General features: G+C 38.0%; 1 protein-coding gene and 1 pseudogene across 4 annotated transcripts in view; one reads left to right on the top strand and one right to left on the bottom strand.

Moving 5' to 3' along the window:
* Nucleotides 1-23107, top strand: part of PLEKHA3 (pleckstrin homology domain containing A3) — a 28333-nt gene extending 5226 nt beyond the window's left edge. For 2 of the 4 annotated variants that reach the window (XM_059892738.1, XM_010801849.4), the window contains exons 2-8: nt 642-758; nt 6059-6214; nt 8535-8671; nt 10174-10338; nt 15482-15525; nt 17144-17259; nt 21023-23107. In XM_059892738.1, the coding sequence (XP_059748721.1) occupies nt 737-758; nt 6059-6214; nt 8535-8671; nt 10174-10338; nt 15482-15525; nt 17144-17259; nt 21023-21150 (768 nt within the window). In that variant the 5' untranslated portion in view covers nt 642-736 and the 3' untranslated portion in view covers nt 21151-23107. 4 annotated transcript variants of the gene reach the window in all.
* LOC112443593 (small ribosomal subunit protein eS26-like) lies at nt 1498-2209 on the bottom strand (annotated as a pseudogene).
* Nucleotides 23108-23407: the final 300 nt, after the last annotated feature.

Genomic DNA, 23407 nt, shown 5'->3' with positions numbered 1-23407 from the left:
CCAGGTTATTCAACTAAAGGGCTTCCCAGGTGGCTCAAGAATCCGCTTGCCAAGGCAGGAGACGTTGGTTCAATCCCTGGCTTGGGAAGATCCCCTGGAGAAGGAAATGGCAACCCTCTCCAGTTTTATTGCTTGGGAAATTCCATGGACAGAGGAGCCTGGCGGGCTGCTGTCCATGGGGTTGCAGAAGAGTTGGACACGACTTAACAACTAAACAACAACAGCAACTCAACTGAAAAATGAAAGTAGAACTGGAACTAGCATCCATGTCTTCTGTTGCTTTTTCCATTACATCATAACTCTCGTTCCATTAGAAAAAATGAGCAGTTTGTGTTGCACTCTGTATGTAGAGCGATTATTAAAGATGGATCTGATGGGTTGTTGATGAGTGGATTGTGAGGCAGAATAAAGGTGTCGTTCCCCATATTTATGCTGCTCTAGAGGTTTCTCCAGAAATCTCTCCCAACAAAATGGAGATTGATGCAAAAGTATTTTGGGCAGATCTTGGCAGTTAAAAATTTCATTGTTAGAATGTTATTTTAGAATCAAGAAATGACATGGATAGTAAATTTTGCAATCCTAGTTTTCAGTGTGAGGAATGTAACTTTTTATCAATCTTTTGTTGTTTATGATCTTTGTAGGTTGGCAGCCTCGTTGGTTTGTTTTAGATAATGGAATCCTGTCCTACTATGATTCTCAAGATGACGTTTGCAAAGGAAGCAAAGGAAGTATAAAGATGGCAGTTTGTGAAATTAAAGGTAAGTGAATATATTGAACTAGATGAATCTGAAGTTAGGTAAGTGATAGTTTCTTCAGCATACTGCAAAAAGAGGAGAAAACCAGGTAGGTATTTTCTAGTGCCATTTATCTCCATAGCATTCAGAAATGGTACTTAGTGTTGTTAAGCTCGAGTTTTTTATGTTTCTCCCTCTATAAAAATACTTAGACATGAAATTCAAAGTACAAGTGTTAGTCTTCCAATTTGGACTTGAATAACAGTTTCTTGGGGATGCCACTTTGAGCGTCCATGCTAAGTCTACAAGTGGTTTTTTTTTTTTTTTTCTCATTCTCATTGAAAGGTATTGTAAAGATTGGGAGCTCAACTCAAAGAAGATGAGGCCAGCGAAGTAGATTTGTGAAGTATGAACTCAGAGTTGTAAACTCTGGTTTTTTGCTAAACTGCAGATAAGCTCTTCTGGGTTATAGAGATGTTTTCCTTTTCTTCTTTTTTTATGATCTTGAGAGTTTCCAGGAGTACTATCAGGAATATTGTAGGAAGTCCCTTTATTGGAATTTGTCTGATGTTTCCCACATGATTAGACTGGGCTTCTGGGTTTTAGGGAGGAAGATCACAGAGGTAAAGTGCCCTTCTCATCACATTGTACCAGGAGTACTTGCTATCAACATGATAGCCCACTTTTTTTCCCCTAAGTATAATTTCTATTTTAATTTTTTTGGAGAGGATGGTTTTTCTTCAGTGTATAAGGACCTAGCTCCTTACATGGGCTTTGGTGGAGGTCATGGGGCAGCTTCTGCAGGTCTAAACTGGGGTTGGGGTGTTTGGTCCATCTGGGCTTCACGAGAATGAGTCCTGTGCCTGTGACTGGCACAACTCATGCAGGAATGTAGTTTCAACGTAAGTACAGCTGGGGAAGCACATAGGCATAGAACACTTGCTTCTGAAATGTCCCTGATGGCTGTGGCCTCTACAGTGTTTTCAGTGATGAACTTTTGAATGGCCTTAATGGTGTCGTTGGGCACACAATGGGCAGAGCTGGTGCAGTGAATAGGCTGCACGTGGCTCTAGCCCTTTTAGGAACAGCTATTGTTCCTTCTCTTTTGGTCATCTTGGTAGTTAGGACCTGAGAGAGCTGACACATTACTCTTGACATTAACCTTGACCACCTGGCTAAAGCAGTGTCTATCAGATTTCTCTACTGTAAAGTTACCCTCCCCATTTTTTTTTTTTCCCCATACTGTGCTTTTTCAAAAGGGGAGAAATAAAGCAGTTTAAGTCCTGCTGTAATTTTCATAAAGGAAGGTTTTGTGGACCATTGATTCATTTGTGTGCATAGTTGGGGTATGTGGGGTACAGGCAGGTAGGAGAGAGCAGAGAAAATGATAATGAAAAGTATTGAATTCTTTAAAGAGAATTGAAGGAAAAGATAAAGCACTAGAGCAAGGAGTGTTAAACCACACAGGGGTTCATGGCTACGTAAGATATAGGAACACTTCACCCTGGTGGGCCTGTTACATGCGTAGTCCCTGAACTATATGAGGTTTATCCCTGAACTAATTTTGTTTATTTTTATAAATCACACAAGAAAAGCACATTCAAAGCATGAATTTTTATTTTTAAAATGATGGTTTTATTTAATCTTATTCCTCAGATTTGATTCCAAATGAGATACTGACTCTTGTCATAAATCAAATTGCATTCAAAGTTCAAAGATTTGACAACCTTGAGGATATTTAAAGACTATTAGTGGCAGAATTCTGAGGCAACTCTAGAACTTTTTCAAGCCATGGCAGCATTTTTATTGTCCTTGTTTGTTTAAAGAGTAAGATACAGAAGTGGGCATAAATATTCCAATATTCAGCCTTATGAATGCCAAAATACTGAATATAATCGTGTAATTACAGTCCAAATCAAGAATTAGAATATTGTCAGCATTCCAGATGCTGGGATAATAATCATGTTCCCTGAGCCACTAATCTCTCTAAAAGGTTACCATTAATCTGACTTTTATCGCCATAGATAAAGTATTGTCTGCTCTTGAGCATTTTATAAATGGAATAGATCAGTATTTTTTTGTGTGTCCGGCTTCTTTAACTAAATATTATGTTTGTGAAAGCCTTCTAAATTGTTCTGTGTAACAGTCACCATTCTTATTGATATGTAATATTTTTATTGTGTGATTAGCTCTCCATTCTAGTATTGATGGGTGTTTGTTTTTTCAGTTTAGGGACTGTAATAAGTAAAGCTGCCATAAGCATTCTCATGTATTTGTTTTGTTGAACATATATCTGTGTTTCTGTTCAGTATATATCTAGAACTGGAGTGGAGTTGCTGAGGGAGGCATTTCTTATTCAAACATTCAACATTAATGGATATTAAAGAAACTGTCCTTTTTTTGGCTCCTCCATGAGTCATGTGGGATCTTGGTTCCCAGACCAGGGATTGAACCTGTGTCCTCTGCATTGGGAATGTGGAGTCTTAACCCGTGGACTGCCAGGAGGTCCTAGAAAAGATTATTCTTGACCTTTGTTAAAATAGTAAGGTACAAGGAAGCAGACTTAGAGATGTAGAAAGCAAACTAGTGGTTACCACTGGGGAGCAGGGAGAGAGAAGGAATAAAACAGGGGTAAGGGATTAAGGGGTACAGACTACTGTGTATAAAATAAATAAGCTACAAGGATATATTGTACAGCCAGGGGATGTAGCCAATATTTTATAATAACTATAAGGGAAGTAGAGGAACTGAAAGGCCTCTTGATGGGGGTAAAAGAGGAGTGAAAAAGCTGGCTTAAGACTCAGCATTCAAAAAACGAAGATCATGGCATCCAGACCCATCACTTCATGGCAAATAGATGGGGAAAAAGTGGAAGCAGTAACAGATTTTATTTTCTTGGGCTCCAAAATCACTGTGGCAATGACTGCAGCCATGATATTAAAAGGTGCTTGCTCCTTGGAAGAATACCTATCACAAACCTAAACAATTTATTAAAAAGCAGAGATATCACTTTCCTGACAAAGGTCCGTATAGTCAAAACTGATTTTTCCAGTAGTCATGTATGGATGTGAGAGTTGGACCATAAAGAAGGCTGAACTCCAAATAATTGATGCTTTTGAATTGTGAATTGTGCTGAAGAAGACTCTTGAGAGTCCCTTGGACAGCAAGGAGATCAAATCAGTCAGTCCTAAAGGAAATCAACCTTGAATATTCATTGGAAGAACTGATGCTTGGCTGAAGCTCCAGTACTTTGGCCACTTGATGGGAGGAGCTGACTGATTGGAAAAGATCTTGATGCTGAGAAAGATTGAGAGCAGGAGAAGGGAGTGACAGAGGATGAGATGGTTGGATGGCATCACTGACTCAATGGACATGAGTTTGAGGAAACTTGGGAGATAGTGAAGGACAGGGAAGACTGGTGTGCTGCATTCCATAGGGTCGCAAAGAGTCGGACATGAGTTAGTGACCAACAACAAAATATCCAAGAATGGTCTTTATAAGTAGAATAATAGGATAACAGAACTTTTGTGGCACTTATTTGCCATTGTACACTGAGCATCTGGTCAGTATTTTCAGTAATTGATCATCTAAGTTAGGGCTTCTGCCAAACTTTCTGGGCTCCTCATCATTTGACTCCACCCAGCTTGTTTATTCATGAATATATCATTTTGTAATCCAACACAAGGCTCTATTTAGGCCTGTCTCCTGATATCCTCAGTACATATTGTGTTCAGTTCGTTATCTAGGCCTTTTCTTTTGCTATTTTTCTCTTAACCAAGTTCTGCTGTCATCAGATCCTTAAACTTTTTCGCCTTCTGCTGCTTCTTACCTTTCGTTGTAATCACACTTGATGTCTCTGTACCAAAGAGTTCAACATTTCAGTGCTTTATTTTTAGTGTATTAGTTTGTTGCCTGGATAAAATTATTTCCTCTGTTAGAGCAAAGACACCTTTTTTTCCCCTCTTCTATCTTCCTCTCTACAAGCACTGCTCTGAGCAGAGTAAATATTTGTTGATTAATGACAATATAACAGAAATTAATCTTACAGCAAAGATTGAGGATTGGCTCAGTATAATTCTTGGTTAGCTTTCTTTTGTCTGAGATCCAGGGTGGGGGTAATGTAGGAGAGGAGGAGGAGGGTGGAGAGGAAGAGGAGATCTTCAAAATGCTCATGTTTTCCCGGTTATTATGAGATGCTCATTGCTTGAGGACTATTGTTCTGATGGAAGGTTACTTTACTTAACCATTTATTGCACTTTATGCCAAGCAAAGCTCAACATTCAGAAAATTAAGATCATGGCATCTGGTCCCATCACTTCATGGGAAATAGATGGGGAAACAGTGTAAACAGTGCCAGACTTTATTTTTTGGTGCTCCAAAATCACTGCAGATGGTGATTGCAGTCATGAAATTAAAAGACGCTTACTCCTTGGAAGGAAAGTTATGACCAACCTAGATAGCATATTCAAAAGCAGAGCTATTACTTTGCCAACAAAGGTCCGTCTAGTCAAGGCTATGGTTTTTCCAGTGGTCATGTATGGATGTGAGAGTTGGACTGTGAAGAAGGCTGAGCACCAAAGAATTGATGCTTTTGAACTGTGGTGTTGGAGAAGACTCTTGAGAGTCCCTCGGACTGCAAGGAGATCCAACCAGTCCATCCTAAAGGAGACCAGTCCTGGGTGTTCATTGGAAGGATCGATGCTGAGGCTGAAACTCCAGTACTTTGGCCACCTCATGCGAAGAGTTAACTCATTGGAAAAGACTCTGATGCTGGGAGGGATTGGGGGCAAGAGGAGAAGGGGATGACAGAGGATGAGATGGCTGGATGGCATCACTGACTATACACATGAGTTTGGGTGAACTCCAGGAGTTGGTGATGGACAGGGAGGCCTGGCGTGCTGTGATTCATGGGGTCGCAAAGAGGGACGCGACTGAACTGAATTGAATTGATCCTGGGTTTGGGTGGGGGGTGGGGAGTGTTCCAAAACACAAACTGCTTTCAGAGAAATTAGTAAAAAGTATGGGAAGTGTGACAGTGGTACAGGTGGCCCCAAGGGAGGGAGTTCTTAGATCTCGCATTCAGTAGTTAATTTGTTGGCTGTTTTCTCTTCATGTGCTACCACCACTTGACTGCCCACCTGGGTATATGTGAGAATGGTGGCTTGGAGGGTGCCCCTGGATAGCCCCTTAGGGAGGTGGTACTGCCTGCATCTTGAATCAAAGTTTGTTGTTTTAGGTCTCAAATTTCTAACAGTAAGTGATGATTTGATTTTCCCCAAATACTTAAGTCCGTGACTGTATCTCGCCTTTGTTTATCATCATAGTCCATTCAGCTGACAACACGAGAATGGAATTAATCATTCCAGGAGAGCAGCATTTCTACATGAAGGCGGTGAATGCAGCTGAGAGACAGAGGTGGCTGGTTGCTCTGGGGAGCTCCAAAGCCTGTTTGACTGATACAAGGACTAAAAAAGAAAAAGGTAACTATACATTTTTCCTTCATGGTGGAAATATTTCTTAAACATAAATGTAAATTGTTATGTTCATTTATAGTAATTCATTCCAGATAAATAATCAGAAATGTTGATCTGTGTACATAAGTGTTCATTATAATGAAAAATTTCTAAATATTGCCAAGGTTTAAATTTAGGGGAAAGGTTCAGTAAATGATATAGTGCTTCTGTAGGCTGATATATTTTGTAGCCTGTAAAATGTTTAGGAGGGATTTTGATGATGTGAGGAAATGCCCAAAGTCATATGATAATTAATTAAAAAGAGCAATATTCAAAATTACATAGCCATTCCTTGGCCAGCTCAGGAAAAATATGTAAGTATTGGTCAAGTTCTTACCTTTTCAAAGGGAATTTGTAGAAGAAGACTCACTTTTCACTTTATACCCTGTGGCTGTACCTTTTGACTTTACCATGTTCACATATTGCCAATTCAAAAGCCAAGCAAGGGAATTCCATTGCAGTCCAGTGGCTAGGGCTTGCTGCTTTCACTGCCGTGGCCCCAAGTTCAAGCCCTGGTCGGGAAACCAAGATCCCCCAAGCCTCGCAGCAAGGCCAAAAAGAAAAATAAAAAGCCAAGCATATACTTTATGGTATTGGTTCAGTTATGTGCAAATATAATGTGAAAATAATAACAGTATTTATATCTTGGTTGTGAGATTGCAGGGTTTTTTTCTATGTATTTTTTATTATATATTTTTCGATTTTCAAAAATTTTCAGAGTATGTATTATTTCTATAATTAAAAACAGAAGTTATTTAAATTAGTGAACGCAACTAAATATGGATATTGCAAAATGAAGGCTAAGGGTTGAATTTAAACACTTTTCAAATATATGGAAGAACATCATGGATAAAGTATGGTTAAGGGTAGGATAAGAGAGAATGAGTAGTCAAAATAGCCATAAGATAGAAACAACCCAAATGTTTATAGTTGGGTGAATGGGTAAGCACAATATGATATGTACATACAGTGGAATATTATTCAGCCTTGTAAAGGAAGGAAATTCCCATGAATCCTACATTGATGAGTGTTGAATATACGCTAAATGAAATAAGCCAGTCACAAAAGGACAAATATTGTATAATTCCACATCTGTGTCTTTGTTTCATAGAGACAGAAAGAATGGTGATTTCTAGGGATTAAGGGAGGGGGGAAAGGTGAGTTAGTGTTTAACGTGTGTAGAGTTTCAGTTGGGAAAATGAAAACGTTTTGCAGATGGATGGTAGTAATGGTTGTATAATAATGTGTATGGTCTTAATGCCATTGAATTGTATATTTAAAAATGGTTAAAATAGTGAATTTTGTTATATATATGTGTGTGTGTGTATATATAACTACAATAAAAAAGAAAAAATGGCCTTAAACTTGGGTAGAAATTAACTTACGTTAGGTTAAATGGGCAGCCAGATCTGAGCTGCTGTGGTCCAGTCTGGCTACAGGGGCTTTGTGGCTTGCACCAAAGCAGTGCCACTGGCTCCAGGAATATGCAGAAGCACCAGGATCCGCTGTGTGCACTACTTTTCCTTTCTCTGCTGCCCACACATCTATTTAGAAGGTATTGCTAAGTGAGTGGCCAAGATTATGGCTGATGTTTAGTGTGTCTGGAGATAATAAAGAAAAGTAGGTTCTTAGTTAAAACAGATTCTTAAAACAATATTATGTGAAAATAAAGCTGTGAAAGGAACAAAAGAAAATAAATAAATGCTTACATAGAGCAGTTTAACAACATAAAAGTTAAAAACTCCTATATACCGAAATACAATAAAGAAAAGTGAAAGACAGCTGAAAGATCTTGAAAAATATCTGTAAGTATTTTGAATGGATGAAAGATTGCTATTATTAATGCATAAGCACTTTTACAGATTTTCAATTTATTTATTATTAAGAGAAAAACAAAAATCAGAACTGGAAAAAGGACTGTAAAGGACAATTGTAAAGGACAAGAAAAGCCAATTTACAAAAAAAGAAATACAATCACTTATTAAATGAAAGACGAATAATGGAATGGAAATATCCTGTATAAGGCATTCATTGTCATCAGCTCCTCTCTGGAAATTAATCTACCTAAACTTCGTGTCAGATATATGACTGCCAGCTTTTTCTAGTTATCCAAAAAGGTGATGTTTCCTCTAAAGGGAAAAACTTTACATTCTATTTTCAAGATCTCATACCTCCTAAGCTATAGGTACTTATATCTATTGCCTTACTTTTTAATGATTCCATTTTGTTGCTTAGCCCCTAAAATATGAAAATGGTCTGTTTGAATGTTTGCACGTGTTCCTTTCAGAAATAAGTGAAACCAGTGAGTCTCTGAAAACCAAAATGTCTGAACTTCGCCTCTACTGTGACCTCCTAATGAAGCAAGTTCATACGATCCAAGAGTTTGTTCACCACGATGAGAGTCATTCATCGCTCAGCATAGAGGTACATCCAAGACGGCCCTTTCCTGTCTGGTTGTGCTTTCCTGACACACGGTGGGTGAGCACCTTCACGTAAGGTGACCGAGGAGCACTTTCAAGACAAGTTATTCTCAGCTTCAGACCTCTTGTACTGTAGACTCTCTGGAAACATGTATGATCTTTTAGATTTGGTCTGTAGAACCAGAATAAAGCAGCAGGCAGCACATTTCTCCAAGGAATCAAGGTCTGTCTTTGTAGCCAGTTGATAATTTGATAGGTGGGGTGGGGAAGAAGCATTACAGGCTCTGTTCCCTAGACTGACGGCGTGAGTTCACTGGACAGCTGCTATGTTCTTTCTTTTGTAATAGGGTTCTAGCTTAGCTATTGAGGGTTAATAATTTGGCTTTATAAAAGAACTTGAAAAAAAATCCTCTTATCCTCTTAGAACAGTGATGTAAGAATCAAAATTCAGATTTATGAGACCTGTCTATGAAATAGTCTCATTCTTTCTGATAAAGTAGGACAGTGAGCCTTATTGCTTGCTCTCTGGGTGAAAGGCCAGCATGGTTCCCAGTCCCCTTTTGCCTGACTTGGGAGAAGTGGAACACGAAACCTTTCTGCTTCTACTGTGGCCTTCTACTGGGGAAGGATCATGGCAGTTGTCTCTGGATGTAGGTATGTTAAACTTAAAGGTACTTGCTGCTTCATTGCAGGCTCTCCAGTGGCAGGTGCCCTCGAATCTGCTCCAGTGGCTCAGGGACAGTGTCAGGGACCCAGTCTTGTTCCTTCCTTCCATTCTGCCGTTCTTGGTGTGTTGGTTTTTTCTCCTCATGCTGAGCCTTCTATGCTACTGCAAGGTCTCATAGAAGCAGGAGGCAGTGGGTGGCCATAGTAGAGAGAGAGTCTCTCTACCTTGGCTTTTATCAGAGGATGAAAATTCCAGAACCCCAGCAGACTTCTCATTATCTTTTTGGTCTGAGTCAGTGGAAACTAGGAAAAATGAGTATTTGACAAAGGATCGTGGAATCGACGTGACTGACTTATACCAGTCTATATTCATCCCCCAGGAGCAGGGCACTCTGCTGTCTTACAAAAAACCTTGGGAGTTTGTATTCTACCAAGAGGGAAATGGTATGATAGTGTGCGTGGGGGAGACATGAATTCTGCCTGCCTCTTCAGTCATTGTCTCCACTACGGTGATCACCTTCGGAATTCTGATACTTAGAGGCTTACAGTCTAGGTTAGGTTTTTTTAAGATAAATTTTTGTACACGGTTTTTCAATATGATGCTTGGTTTAAGTGTAAGAGTTATTTTTTCATGGAGTCTAATTTCATATATTGTTTGCCTGAGAGAATTTTTATTCGTTCACTGATTTAGTTTTCTAAGGTAATGTATTTTAAATAGATTTGAACATAATCTAATAAGGTGTCTATTGAAGGTAATGATTATTACTTGATTATAAGATGGTATATGAATCCACATAATTGTGTATGAGTCTGTTAAACTCTTGGCATATTATTTTTCAGAACATGAATGAAGCCTCTTCTCTACTTAGTGCCACGTGTAATACATTCATCACGACGCTTGAGGAATGTGTGAAGATAGCAAATGCCAAGTTTAAACCCGAGATGTTTCAGCTGTCCCATCCGGACCCCTTGGTTTCTCCTGTGTCACCTTCCCCTGTTCAAATGGTTAGGACTTGTGGTTTTTCTTCCAATGATACTGCATGTAGCTTTGTTTTTGTGTTTATTTTTAAGGCTGGAAACCGGCAGTGGGAGGGAAAGAGTCAACAGGTTGAACTTCTTTTGACTGTACTCAGATTTTGTATGGGAGCCTCTCAGTTGACAGGCTCCGTGTGTGCCAGGGTCCTGACCCCCTCTCCTTGGAAGGGCTGTGCCATTTACCCCAGCATACCAGGAATATATAGAACTCTGGGCAGCTGTGACATTAAAGATTGGGAAGCATGCTTCTGTCTGGTAAAAGCACTGCAAGAGGGTGACGACTTACTCATAAGGGGTTAAAATTAAGCAGATCTTTAAAGGAGTTGTAAGAGTTTGAAACACCATGTTACAGGGGACACAGTATTTTGTAGTTGGCATTTGGATTTGAACCTTCCAAAGGGGCAAGGTACTTAATCTCTCTGGACTTTATTTTTCTCATCTCTAAAATACATGTGTTATTTTTACATCAGAGGAGATCTAACCTGTTTAAATGTTAGGTTAAACATTAGGTTCTTACTCCGAACAGCAAGTACTCTTTTTGCCAAGGGTGGTGGCTTCATTGAGCTTTTCAAGGTAATAAACTTACTCGAGCATGCTGTGGGGGAACTTGGAGATGAGATAAGTTTTGATGAAACCTTACATTTTTTCAAATCAAACTGTTTTCATGAGCCCTTTTTTAGGAGGAAGAATGCCACCTGGCTTATATTTTAGCAGTTACCTGAAGGCTTAATTGTTGGCAGAAATAATAGGGTACAACTTATTCCAAGATTTTCTTACCCACCACAGCAAATTTAATGATATGAGAATTAGTAACGAATATTACTTACATTTATTTAGATCGTGGGTGCATACTAAGTTGCTTCATTCGTGTCCAACTCTTTGCAACCCTGTGGACTGTAGCCCACCAGGCTTCTGTGTCCATGGGATTCTCCAATCAAGACTACGGAAGTAGTATTATGGGTTGCCATGTCCTTCTCCAGGGGATCCTCCCAACCCAGGGATTGAACCCGCATCTCTCAGTCTCCTGCATTAGCAGGCAGGTTCTTTACCAGGAGTGCCACCTGGGAAGCCCCACTTAGATCATAGTTTTCTAATTAATTTATGGTGGACTAACAGCATCCTGAGATAAATGTACCATGAAAGTGAGTTTTATGGCCAGATTAGTCTGGGAGTGCTAGGTTAAGTTAAACTGGGTTTCTCTGTCATAGGACTTCTTCAGTTCAGTTCAGTTCAGTCGCTCAGTCATGTCCGACTCTTAGCGACCCCATGAATCACAGCACACCAGGCCTCCCTGTCCATAACCAACTCCTGGAGTTTATCCAAACTCATGTCCATCGAGTCGGTGATGCCATCCAGCCATCTCATCCTCTGTCGTCCCCCTTCTCCTCCTGCCTCCAATCCCTCCCAGCATCAGGGTCTTTTCCAATGAGTCAACCCTTCACATGAGGTGGCCAAAGTATTGGAGTTTCAGCTTCAGCATCAGTCCTTCCAATGAACACCCAGGACTGATCTCCTTTAGAATGGACTGGTTGAGTCTCCTTGCAGTCCAAGGGACTCTCAAGAGTCTTCTCCAATACGACAGTTCAAAAGCATCAAATCTTTGGCACTCAGCTTTCTTCACAGTCCAACTCTCACATCCGTACATGACCACTGGAAAAACCATAGCCTTGACTAGACAGACCTTTGTTGGCAAAGTAATGTCCCTGCTTTTGAATATGCTATCTAGGTTGGTCATAACTTTCCTTCCAAGGAGTAAGCGTTTTTTAATTTCATGGCTGCAATCACCATCTGCAGTGATTTTGGAGCCCAAAAATATAAAGTCTGACACTGTTTCCACTGTTTCCCCATCTATTTGCCATAAAGTGATGGGACCGGATGCCATGATCTTCGTTTTCTGAATGTTGAGCTTTAAGCCAACTTTTTCACTCTCCTCTTTCACTTTCAAGAGGCTTTTTAGTTCCTCTTCACTTTTTGCCATAAGGGTGGTATCATCTGCATATCTGAGGTTATTGATATCTTTCCCGGCAATCTTGATTCCAGCTTGTGCTTCTTCCAGCCCAGCGTTTCTCATAATGTACTCTGCATATAAGTTAAGTAAGCAGGGTGACAATATACAGCCTTGACGTACTCCTTTTCCTATTTGGAACCAGTCTGTTGTTTCATGTCTAGTTCTAACTGTTGCTTCCTGACCTGCATATAGGTTTCTCAAGAGGCAGGTCAGGTGGTCTGGTATTCCCATCTCTTTCAGAATTTTCCACAGTTTATTGTGATCCACACAGTCAAAGGCTTTGGCGTAGTCAATAAAGCAGAAATAGATGCTTTTCTGGAACTCTTGCTTTTTCGATGGTCCAGCGGATGTTGGCAATTTGATCTCTGGTTCCTCTCCCTTTTCTAAAACCAGCTTGAACATCTGGAAGTTCACAGTTCACATATTGCTGAACCCTGGCTTGGAGAATTTTGAGCATTACTTTACTAGCATGTGAGATGAGTGCAATTGTGTGGTAGTTTGAGCATTCTTTAGCATCGCCTTTCTTTGGGATTGGAATGAAAACTGACCTTTTCCAGTCCTGTGGCCACTGCTGAGTTTTCCAAATTTGCTGGCATATTGAGTGCAGCACTTTCACAGCATCATCTTACAGGATTTGGAATAGCTCAACTGGAATTCCATCACCTCCACTAGCTTTGTTCCTAGTGATGCTTTCTAAGGCCCACTTGACTTCACATTCCAGGATGTCTGGCTCTAGGTGAGTGATCACACCATTGTGATTATCTGGGTTGTGAAGATCTTTTTGGTACAGTTCTTTTGTGTATTCTTGCCCCCTCTTCTTAATATCTTCTGCTTCTGTTAGGTCCGTACCATTTCTGTCCTTTATTGAGCCCATCTTTGCATGAAATTTTCCCTTGGTATCTCTCATTTTCTTGAAGAGATCTTTAGTCTTTCACATTCTATTGTTTTCCTCTGTTTCTTTGCATTGATCACTGAGGAAGGCTTTCTTACCTCTCCTTGCTATTCTTTGGAACTCTAGAACCTCTTTTATGCTCAAATGCATGTGACTCTCTGAGGAGAGGTGACTCTCTGAGGAGAGGTGGTGTGTTTCTGAAATTTATTTGATGGTTGAACCCTTCTGTATATTTTTAAATAACAACCCACAGGATTGTGGCATTTGATAGAATGCAGTTTGACAGTGTTGCTTTTTAGAGCAATTTTAGGTATACTGTGAACTGCTAAATAACATTATAATTGAACAGAAAACCCTAATCTTTTGGGATGGATGTAGTGTGTTCCTGAGCTTGATATATAAGGGGTACACAGTACTTTTTTTAAGGTTTCAATTATTTTTGTATAAGGTATTTTGTTTTATAGAGTCAAATATAATGAAAACACCTCAGACCTACCTGATTTCTGCATCAAACTTCTGAGGAAAATGCTTTCTGTTAGAAATATTCTATAGTCCAGAGAAGTCATATGTGTATTTTATGTAAACCATAATAACTGTCTCTTTTAAACTAAAGTCTTTTATCAGTGGAAACATTACAAAAAATCCAATAAGTAATCTAGAAAGTGTTGGTTAGAGGTTACTTATTTTTCCTCACTGTGCCATTTTACTTCATTCTTAAAGCAAAAATTGTGGCTTATGGTAAATAGTTCTGGAGACACATAGCATAGAAAGTAAGGTCAGATAGTCTTCAAGGGGAATTTTTCTTTTTTTTTTTTTAATGACATGAGTAAACGAAAAAGCTGAAAGATCTGAGAATTCAAAAATTAACTTGATCTTTGTAACTGCTTAGCATAGTTAATCTCATGTCTCTCTTTAAATTAGCTTGCATTCAGTTATATCTCAAATCATCATGGAGGTTTAAACACTTGTCATTTTTGATCCATAAATTGAGTGATAATTGTAGTGGGAGTGTTGCTGGGTGAGTAATCCTAAAGGAAATGATTTCTCTTAAAGCAGCTGTTAATGTCCAGTTGAATCTTTATTTTAATCATATTAAGTATCCCTGGACTACAAATTGGATGGGTCTTAATTCTCATTTCAACAGGGATTTCTCAGAGCAACTGTAGAAGGCCTTTATGTAACACAACTGTTAGACTTGAACTTACTTCTAAGACTTTTGAGCTCCTGTATTTAAAGGAAGTATCCTTAGTTTTAGTAAAAAGTTTGCTTTTCTGCTACCTCGCCAAGCATTGAAATAATCCACTTAGCTGCTTCTGTCTTCTGGGGGGAGTAGTTAAATTGTGTTTTGTATTTTTCATAATAACTTTCTGATGAATCAGATTTTATTTATTTATATTTTAAGTATATGATTTTAGAAACCTAGTCAAGGCTTAGGGTTTCTCTTCTGGTTTCTTTAAAGGCTTGAATTATTAATGCTTTTTTCCATGAAAACCACCCACACTTTAGAACATCTGTGTAATAGCTACGTGAATAATGAATGGCAAGGAGAAGCTCTGCCTTTTAAAAAAGAGACAGAGAGAGACATTTATTAGACTGTTTTCTTTTCTGACTTTCTAAATACTTCTTTTCATCATAAATAGTGTGATTTTCTTTGAGGGGTCTAGTTAGGTATACTGTTTTATATATATTTATATATATACGTGTGTGTGTGCGCGCGCGCGTGCGTGCATGCATGCTAAGTCGCTTCAGTCGTGTCCGACTCTTTGCAACCCTATGGACCGTAGCCAGCCAGGCTCCTCTGTCCATGGGATTCTCCAGGCAAGAATACTGAAGTGGGTTGCCGTACCCTCCTCTAGGGAATTTTCCTGATCCAGGGGTTGAACCCGTGTCTGTTATGTCTGCTGCATTGGCAGGCGGGTTCTTTACCACTGATGCCACCTAGATACATATATAAAATAAAATTTGGTTTTTAATATTGAGAAAATAATCCAGCATGTTTTTGTATGCTTTGAGAAAGATTTCAGTTATTAGTTACTAGGGAGAAAGCTTTATCTTGTGCTAATGTTACTTAAGTCTGTAAAAAAACAAATTTTTTGGCCAGCTATCTTTTCCTTGAGTAAATTTATGTTAATTATCATCACCATAAAAATGTATTAGAGCTGTCTTGTTCTACTTGACCTGTGATTAAGCTTATTTTCTTTTAAAATTTCTAGATGAAGCGTTCTGTCAGCCATCCTGGTTCTTGCAGTACAGAGAGGTAAAATAACCTTTTCTTTTGACCAAATTCTCTCAAAATTCTACCTACTTAGGGAAATTTTTTTTGTCTTTCATAAAATGGAATATAAACTCTGTATGGGCAGAGTCTTGTTCTGATTTGCTCATCACTGTTTCTCTTACTGCTTAGTATAGAGCCTGGCCCCACTAGATAGTCAGTAAAGAACAATAATGAGTGAATAAAATTGCCAGTAAGGTAAGCAACTTGGCAGCTATCATACTTTTTTTAAGCTGTAAATTATAACAAGTGACGGTTAATAGAAATCCATTTTCAATGTATTAAGGCTTCAAACTTAGGCTTATTTTACTATAGTTTATTATAGAATCATATATTTGTTCTGAGCTGTTTTATTTGGAGCTAAGGCTGTTACTGAAAAGAGAGAAAAAGCAATTGATATTTTAAAGTATATATTCATATCAACACATGTAAAAAATTTACCTTTTTGATCTTGCCAGGATATCCCATGCTGTTTATCTTAGCAGGTAATATTCTTTCGAGTTGCTATGGTTGTCTTATTGGTTCTTTGGAAAGTGATGAAATTATAGTGACATTAGCATTTATGTCTCTACATTAATATGGGGTAGAGGCAAAAAATGGTTATTATAGGATTATATGAAGTCATGTATGTGAAACTTTAGAAATTTGTAAAGTATTATAGAATTTAATGAATCTTTCTTTCAGTAAATGTCTACTGAGTGGCTACCAAAAAAAAGAATAAAAGCTGAGACCCCTTATTATTTTGTCACTATTTTTTACCCTCTCATGATTATGTTATTGATTGAACTATTATGTGCTCATAGGAGTCCAGTATTGTATCTAATTCTATCAGGAAATGAAATATTTCACCAACTGAATTTTCCAGAAAAATAAAAGCTTGATTCCTTTAACAAAGTTTTAATTTTTTCAAATTTTTATCTTAATGATCGAATTTTTTGACCTGTATTTTATCCATTTTGCCTTATTAAATAAGCTACAATATGAGTCTTTAAACTTTATTTTTTCTTGGTGAATCAAGTTTGTCATTAAGAACAGTAATGTTGGGCTGTCATCCAGTGATAATGCTGTTGAGGGGTGGTGATTTGCTTCTGCGTTGAATTTTTTAGTTTAATTTTTCTAGTTTTCTGGTTTTCCAGATTGATTTGTGAAAACTAGTTTTTCTAGCCTTCACTTGCTGCTGTCAGTGAGTTGGCTCCTAGCACACTCCCATACTGCTGGCCCATCCCCTTTGCTCTGCTGTTTTAGATTGGGTATGGGTGACACCAGATACATATACTTGTGAAGCCGGTAACTTTTAGTTTTCAAGTACTTGTTAACCATAAGACATGTTACTCTCTAGCTGGACCTTCCTCTATAAGTAGTCACTTCATTGTACCTCTTTTCCTTTCAGTTTGGCTCAGAGGCTATATTCCCCAGCTTACCAGCTGTGTTCTAAGTGCTTTGACTTGTTTATGGTCTGACCTCTGAAGGAGTAGAATGTTGCTGAAATAGAACTTTGAGTATAAAAACAGTTCCTCTTTCATTTAAAGAGAAGTCACTGAAAACTGCAGTTGAGGGTGTTTTCATTTGTTGGAAGTCCTTAATGCTTTTAATTTATTTACAGGAGTAGCCACTCTATAAAAGAACCCGTGTCTGCACTTCACCGACTCTCCCAGCGACGCCGAAGAACCTACTCCGATACAGACTCTTGTAATGATGTTCCTCTTGAAGACCCAGATAGTAAGTTAGAAGGGGTATGACTCTCCCTTTGGCCTGTTCAGCAAAATAGGTAAGGGGCTCTGTAATTGTTGAAATGAAGAATACTGGCAGTGAATAGGGTCCGTACTGCTGCTGTTGCTGCCAAGTCGCTTCAGTCGTGTCCAACTCTGTGCAACCCCATGGATAGCAGCCCACCAGGCTCCCCCGTCCCTGGGATTCTCCAGGCAAGAACATTGGAGTGGGTTGCCATTTCCTTCTCCAATGCATGAAAGTGAAAAGTGCAAGTGAAGTCGCTCAGTCATGTTCGACTCCTAGTGACCCCATGGACTGCAGCCCACCAGGTTCCTCCATCCATGGGATTTTCCAGGCAATAGTACCGGAGTGGGGTGCCATTTCCTTCTCCAAGGGTCAGTACTAAGAAGTACTAAATATCTCTTTGTAAATACTGTATCTTAGATTTACATATGTAATATCAACATTTTTATTCCCATTGCATTTTAGTAATTTCTTATTAATCTTATATTCCCACTATATTTGCATTTAAAAAACATTTTAGAAGGAAGCATAAATTGTGAGTTGGATTCTAGGGAAAGATAAAGGCAAGTTCTAAGTTCAGAGAAAAATAAATCAGCTGCTACTGCTGCTAAGTCCCTTCAGTCATGTCCAACTCTGTGCGACCCCATGGACAGCAGCCCACCAGGCTCCCCCGTCCCTGGGATTCGCCAGGCAAGGACACTGGAGTGGGTTGCCATTTCCTTCTCCAATGCATGAAAGTGAAAAGTGAAGTCGCTCAGTCGGGTCCAACTCTTAGCGACCCCATGGACTGCAGCCTTCCGGGCTCCTCCGTCCATGGGATTTTCCAGGCAAGAGTACTGGAGTGGGGTGCCATTGCCTTCTCCAAATAAATCAGCATTGTTACTTAAATAATTTGAAATGGCCAAGGTAAATAATTATTTTCTGGTGGTGATGGTGAATTATACTAACATTTATTCCTGTGCCTTTTTCTTCCTTCTTATTAAAGAGACAGCATACTATGATTGAATAGGAAAGATTTTGTGATTTCTGTTAATTATTTTTTTCTTCAGAGGAGAAGCTTTGAAAGTCTGTCAGAACATATACTTAGACAGTAGTGACCATGATTTCCAGTGAATGCAAATATGGTATTATTATTACAACTCCATGAATAGACTTTTGCTTTCCAAAGTCTTTACTATTTTTCCACGAAACATGTGGGGTAGAAATTACATATTATTCTCAGTTAAGGAACAGGTTGTGTTCCAAGGGTTTATTTGTAAGTCAGCTGCTTGGAATAAGATTTTATTTCCCTTATGGAAATGAAATGGTGAATGGTAGTTAGATTATTTAGACTGCATGGAGGAGCCCAGCTAATTTGTAGTGTGGCTGAAATGAGATGAAACAATAGTGTTGGATTTCTAGTATTTGATTATATTGAAAACATTCATTAATATAGAGTTGTTTGACTTAATCAGAACATTAAACAGGTTTAAGTAGAGGGGAATGTGAAGTTCATGAACATGGTTGAGATTCTAGAAGGAACTGCTGCTCACTTTCAGATCTCAAGAAGTTGTTGGCATCTTTTTTTCTTAATGCCCATTTTTCTTACAGAACTAATCTATTTATTGATGTAGAACACTACTGTGTACTCATTATCATTTTGAATTTATGTTGGGGCAACAAGTGAATAAACAAAAGAAGGAAATGGATTGAGTAGGGGAAGGGTATGGGAGAAAGAAACTTTCCTAGGCCAATTTAGTACATCTTTGAAGTGATAAGAACAAGAGAGAGATGGTTAAAGAGGTTAAGTATGGGGAAAAAAATGTCACCTGAGGCAGGTTCTATACATTGCAATTTACCTCTGCCTTTAAAAATACATGACCCTTTTCATCTAGAGCTTATGAAGCAGTTTTGTACTGCCTTGTACTTTTTTTTTTAAATGCCATTTCTCTTTTTTAAGGGTGTCAATTTCATTTGTGATAGCTAAATTAATTTTTTAAGCCAGCCATTTTCCTTAGCTGTCTTTTCTTTTAGAGCCTCTGGTTCTGAATTGTTGAAAACTGTTTTCATAAGATCTAAGTGTAAATGGCCTATTCCATTTAACAATTTAGCTGTTAAGGAGTGTAACATAATTAGTTATACACCCGTGTATGCACACTCACACACATACCTGCATTAATATGTGCACATGCATTAATCTTTATATCCATACATATATCTCAACTCTTTAAAACTTTTTAAAGTTGGCAAGTATAGGATAGGTCAATTTTAGCCTTAGATTTCCTTCTTTTTACCCTAAAATTAGTGTCCCAGTTAGCTGACAAAGCAGAGACTGTATTAGTTCTGTTTCTTAGAAAGTGTGGGCTTCCCTGATACTCAGTTGGTAGAGAATCTGCATGCAATGCAGGAGACCCAGATTCGATTCCTGGGTCCAGAAGATCCCCTGGAGAAGGGATAGGCTACCCACTCCAGTGATCTTGGGCTTCCCTTATGGCTCAGCTGTAAAGAATCCACCTGTAATGTGGGAGACTCTGGGTTCAATTCCCGGGTTGGGAAGATCCCCTAGAGAAGGGAACGGCTACCCACTCCAGTACTCTGACCTGGAGAATTCCATGGACTGCATAGTCTGTGGGGTTGCAAAGAGTTGGACGTGACTAAGCGACTTTCACTTTTTAGAAAGTGTACTGGGCAAATAGACAAGTCTTAGTTGAAAGTCTTTATGTCAGCACATACTTTCCTTTGAGAGATGCAGCTGCTGCTTCTGCTGCTAAGTCACTTCAGTTGTATCCGACTCTGTGTGACCCCATAGACGGCAGCCCACCAGGCTTCCCCGTCCCTGGGATTCTCCAGGCAAGAACACTGGAGTGGGTTGCCATTGCCTTCTCCAATGCATGAAAGTGAAAAGTGAAAGTGAAGTCGCTCAGTTGTGTCCGACTCTTAGCGACCCCATGGTCTGCAGCCTACCAGGTTCCTCCGTCCATGGGATTTTCCAGGCAAGAGTACTGGAATGGTGTGTCATTGCCTTCTCTGAAAAATTTATAAATTTTATATTAAATTAAAAATATATTCATGTGAAAATGAACAGGACCATGCCAGTGTGTTTCATGTGCTCGCTTGGAGCTGCAGTTCTAGTTTTGTGAGCTGCATCCCAAATGGAGATGTGAGAACTTGCAGTGTGAGGTACCTGGTCAACTTTGCTCAGAAAGTCTTGTGATGCTTTGCTGTATACCTGAAACTAACAAAACATGATACATTAACTATACGCCAATAAAATCAAAATATTAAGGAAAACAAAGTCTTGTGATGAAAAGACCAAGACCTGAGTTAGTCCAAGTTCTGTTGTTACCAACTGTTTGATCTTGGGTTAGGCCTGTGATCTTTTCAGAACTTGGTTTCTTTGCCTAGAAAATCAGGAGGATGCCAGCAGCATTAAAACGATAAGGCTGAAAAAGCAATAGTTAATGAAGACTAAATTCAAATTCAGCAAATCCTTATTCATTACTCCATTATTTGTGAACCTTGGTTCTAGCAATGAACAAAACAAGTATCTCTACTACTTCAGATAATTTCATAACTTCTCATGAATTTTTTGGTTTCTCCTTAAAACTGCCAGTATTATAAAAGTTAGATTTTTACTTTTTTAAGCAAACCATCAAAAGCTTGGCAGGAAGCTACAGTGATTTCATGTCCCTGAATAGAAAATGTTCTTTTACAGAGGACTGGAGTTATACTGGTAGGATGTTTACCTTTTTAATCAATTTCTTAATAGGACCTGTTCACTGTTCAAGAAATACACTTAATGGAGATTTGGCATCAGCAACCATTCCTGAAGAAAGCAGATTTATGGCCAAAAAGAAATCTGAATCAGAAGATCCTCTTCTATCCTTCTCTTCCTGAGGAAACGGAAGTGTCCAACTTCCGCTAAGTATTGCTATGCAAAAGCTGCTGTAATTAAACTATGTTATAGGGAGTAGTTTTTCCCTTAGGATTTCTCTGCACTTTATAGAATATTGTAAAACAAACAAAAAAACAACCCACATACCTTTGAAGTGTATTTTATCTTTATATAGTTTATTTGCAAGAGTATTTTCCTAATAACTTCACAGTATGAATGTGCATCTTTTTTTTTTTTTTTTAAACAAATGATGGTGTAACATTTTGACATCCATAAGGACAAATGTAGATATTTTTCTAAAAAACTGTGAGGGACTGACAGCTTAGTCAGTGTGTATTGTAGCTTATAAACATGAAATCTTATAAACCTAAGGTTTCAGTTTGACAGAAGTGTGATATATATATAACTTGTGCCATGGACCAAATGGTCACTTTACCCCGGTTGAAATGAGTTACGGTTGCAGCTTGATGGTGTTTGTATTATATTCCTTTAAGCAAAAAGGAAACATTTAATATTCGAGATATTTTTACCCCAAATACTATGACATTGAGGATTTTTAAAAAACCAGACTGTGCTGTCCTTCGTATATGAAGTTGACACTACTGACTTATCAATACCAAATGTTGTGTTAAAGTATTTAATTTTTACTTATTTATTTTTCTGTTGCATCAAAAAAAAAAAAAGATTGCATCCTAACTTTTATGACCTACCAAATTTAAGATGTGTGTGCATTGTTATTTACATTGTTCTAGAAAGAAGTTAATGTTGTAGTGACCTTGCTCACTTCACCAGAGAAATAAACGACTTGCAATGGAAGAGGATTTTAGTGCTTTTTTCCCAGAATAGACGTTATTAAGCTACTGTTGTAAGGTATTGATATTTGCAGCTCTTTAGAATATCTAGACTTTTTTATTTATGAATATTTATAAAAAGAGGAATCTGTCAAGGTGACTGCCCTACGTAACTTGAGAATGGCATTATTTAAAGAACAAATAGCATTTTCTGGTAGTGCCTGTCCACGCCGTCAGTGTTTGCCTTGTAAACTGTTTTTTCAATTCACTTTGGAGTGATGGTTTTGTCCAAGGTTTTAGATGAGGAGCACTTTAAAACAAACTGGTTTGGTGTTTTTAAGTTAATCATATGTTTAATAAATATGTGGTTTTTGCATTCAAACTCATCATATAATACATTGTATTTTTTACATTTATTGGTAGTTTGTCTAATCTTTATCAAATGGTAATAATATTCTTTATTGCTTTGATTTTGTTTGTATATTTAGATCTCATAGTAAATACACAAGTAAGGCATATTTTTAGCTTTTTTGCCTGTGAGCTTAGAATGTTATGTCCTATTTCATTTTAAATTTCTCTTGTAAGTTTATGTGGGAATTGTTTTAAAAGATTTGTTTAAAATATTTTTTAAACAAATTAAAAAAAAATTGTTATTTCCTTATTAAAATAAGTGTAGTTATAGGCTTTCTTAAGTTTAAAATGGACATAAACAATCTATACACATTAATATACATTTAGATAAACTGTATGCTACTTAAAGTATTTGAAATTTTAAATAGCACACAGGTCATTAGACTATATTAGGAGGAATCTTTTCTGCTCATGTTGTACTTCATATGTCTAGTTTGAGAAAAAAGAAGTTTGATAATATAGTAAGCTTTCATGTTGAGTGAGTTATCAGGTTTTTGGTTTCTTTTTTTATTTTTTGTAATAGGAATGAGTAGTGATAAGACCATGGAGATCAAGGTGCTACTACTGAGTGTGGGAGTTTTTCTAGTAGTTTTTTTTTTTTTTTTTTAATCAATAGGTTTATAATGGAAACACTATAACAAAGCTTTTGAACTCATGGAAAATAAATCCATTTTATATTGCTTTATCCAAAAATATGAGTTCCTGAACAGTTTTCTGTAAATATTTTTAAAAATAAAATACAGTTATTTCTGGCTCATATCATTTTTTTCTCCTTGAAGTAGGTGCTTTGACCAAGTTTGCTGTATTCCTAAATATGGATTTTTATTGTGACTGGAATCACCTTTTTTCCCTTAGGAATCAACTCATTTGTGAAATCTTTTTTTTTTTTAGGGAATATCAGTGTATCTGGAATTACACCTGGGTTTTGACCAGTGAGTTGGTATCATGAAGCAAAGCTTCAGGGAACCTTGCATTTTGAGGAGCCCAGTGTATTTTCAAGGGTGCCTGACTTTTCTGAATCTTAAGAAAAAGATGAACCAAATAAGAAAAATTTCAT

This window comes from Bos taurus, chromosome 2 (assembly GCF_002263795.3).
Source record: "Bos taurus isolate L1 Dominette 01449 registration number 42190680 breed Hereford chromosome 2, ARS-UCD2.0, whole genome shotgun sequence".
In the NCBI taxonomy this organism is placed as follows: domain Eukaryota; kingdom Metazoa; phylum Chordata; class Mammalia; order Artiodactyla; family Bovidae; genus Bos; species Bos taurus.
This window is presented reverse-complemented; position numbering and strand designations above follow the sequence as displayed.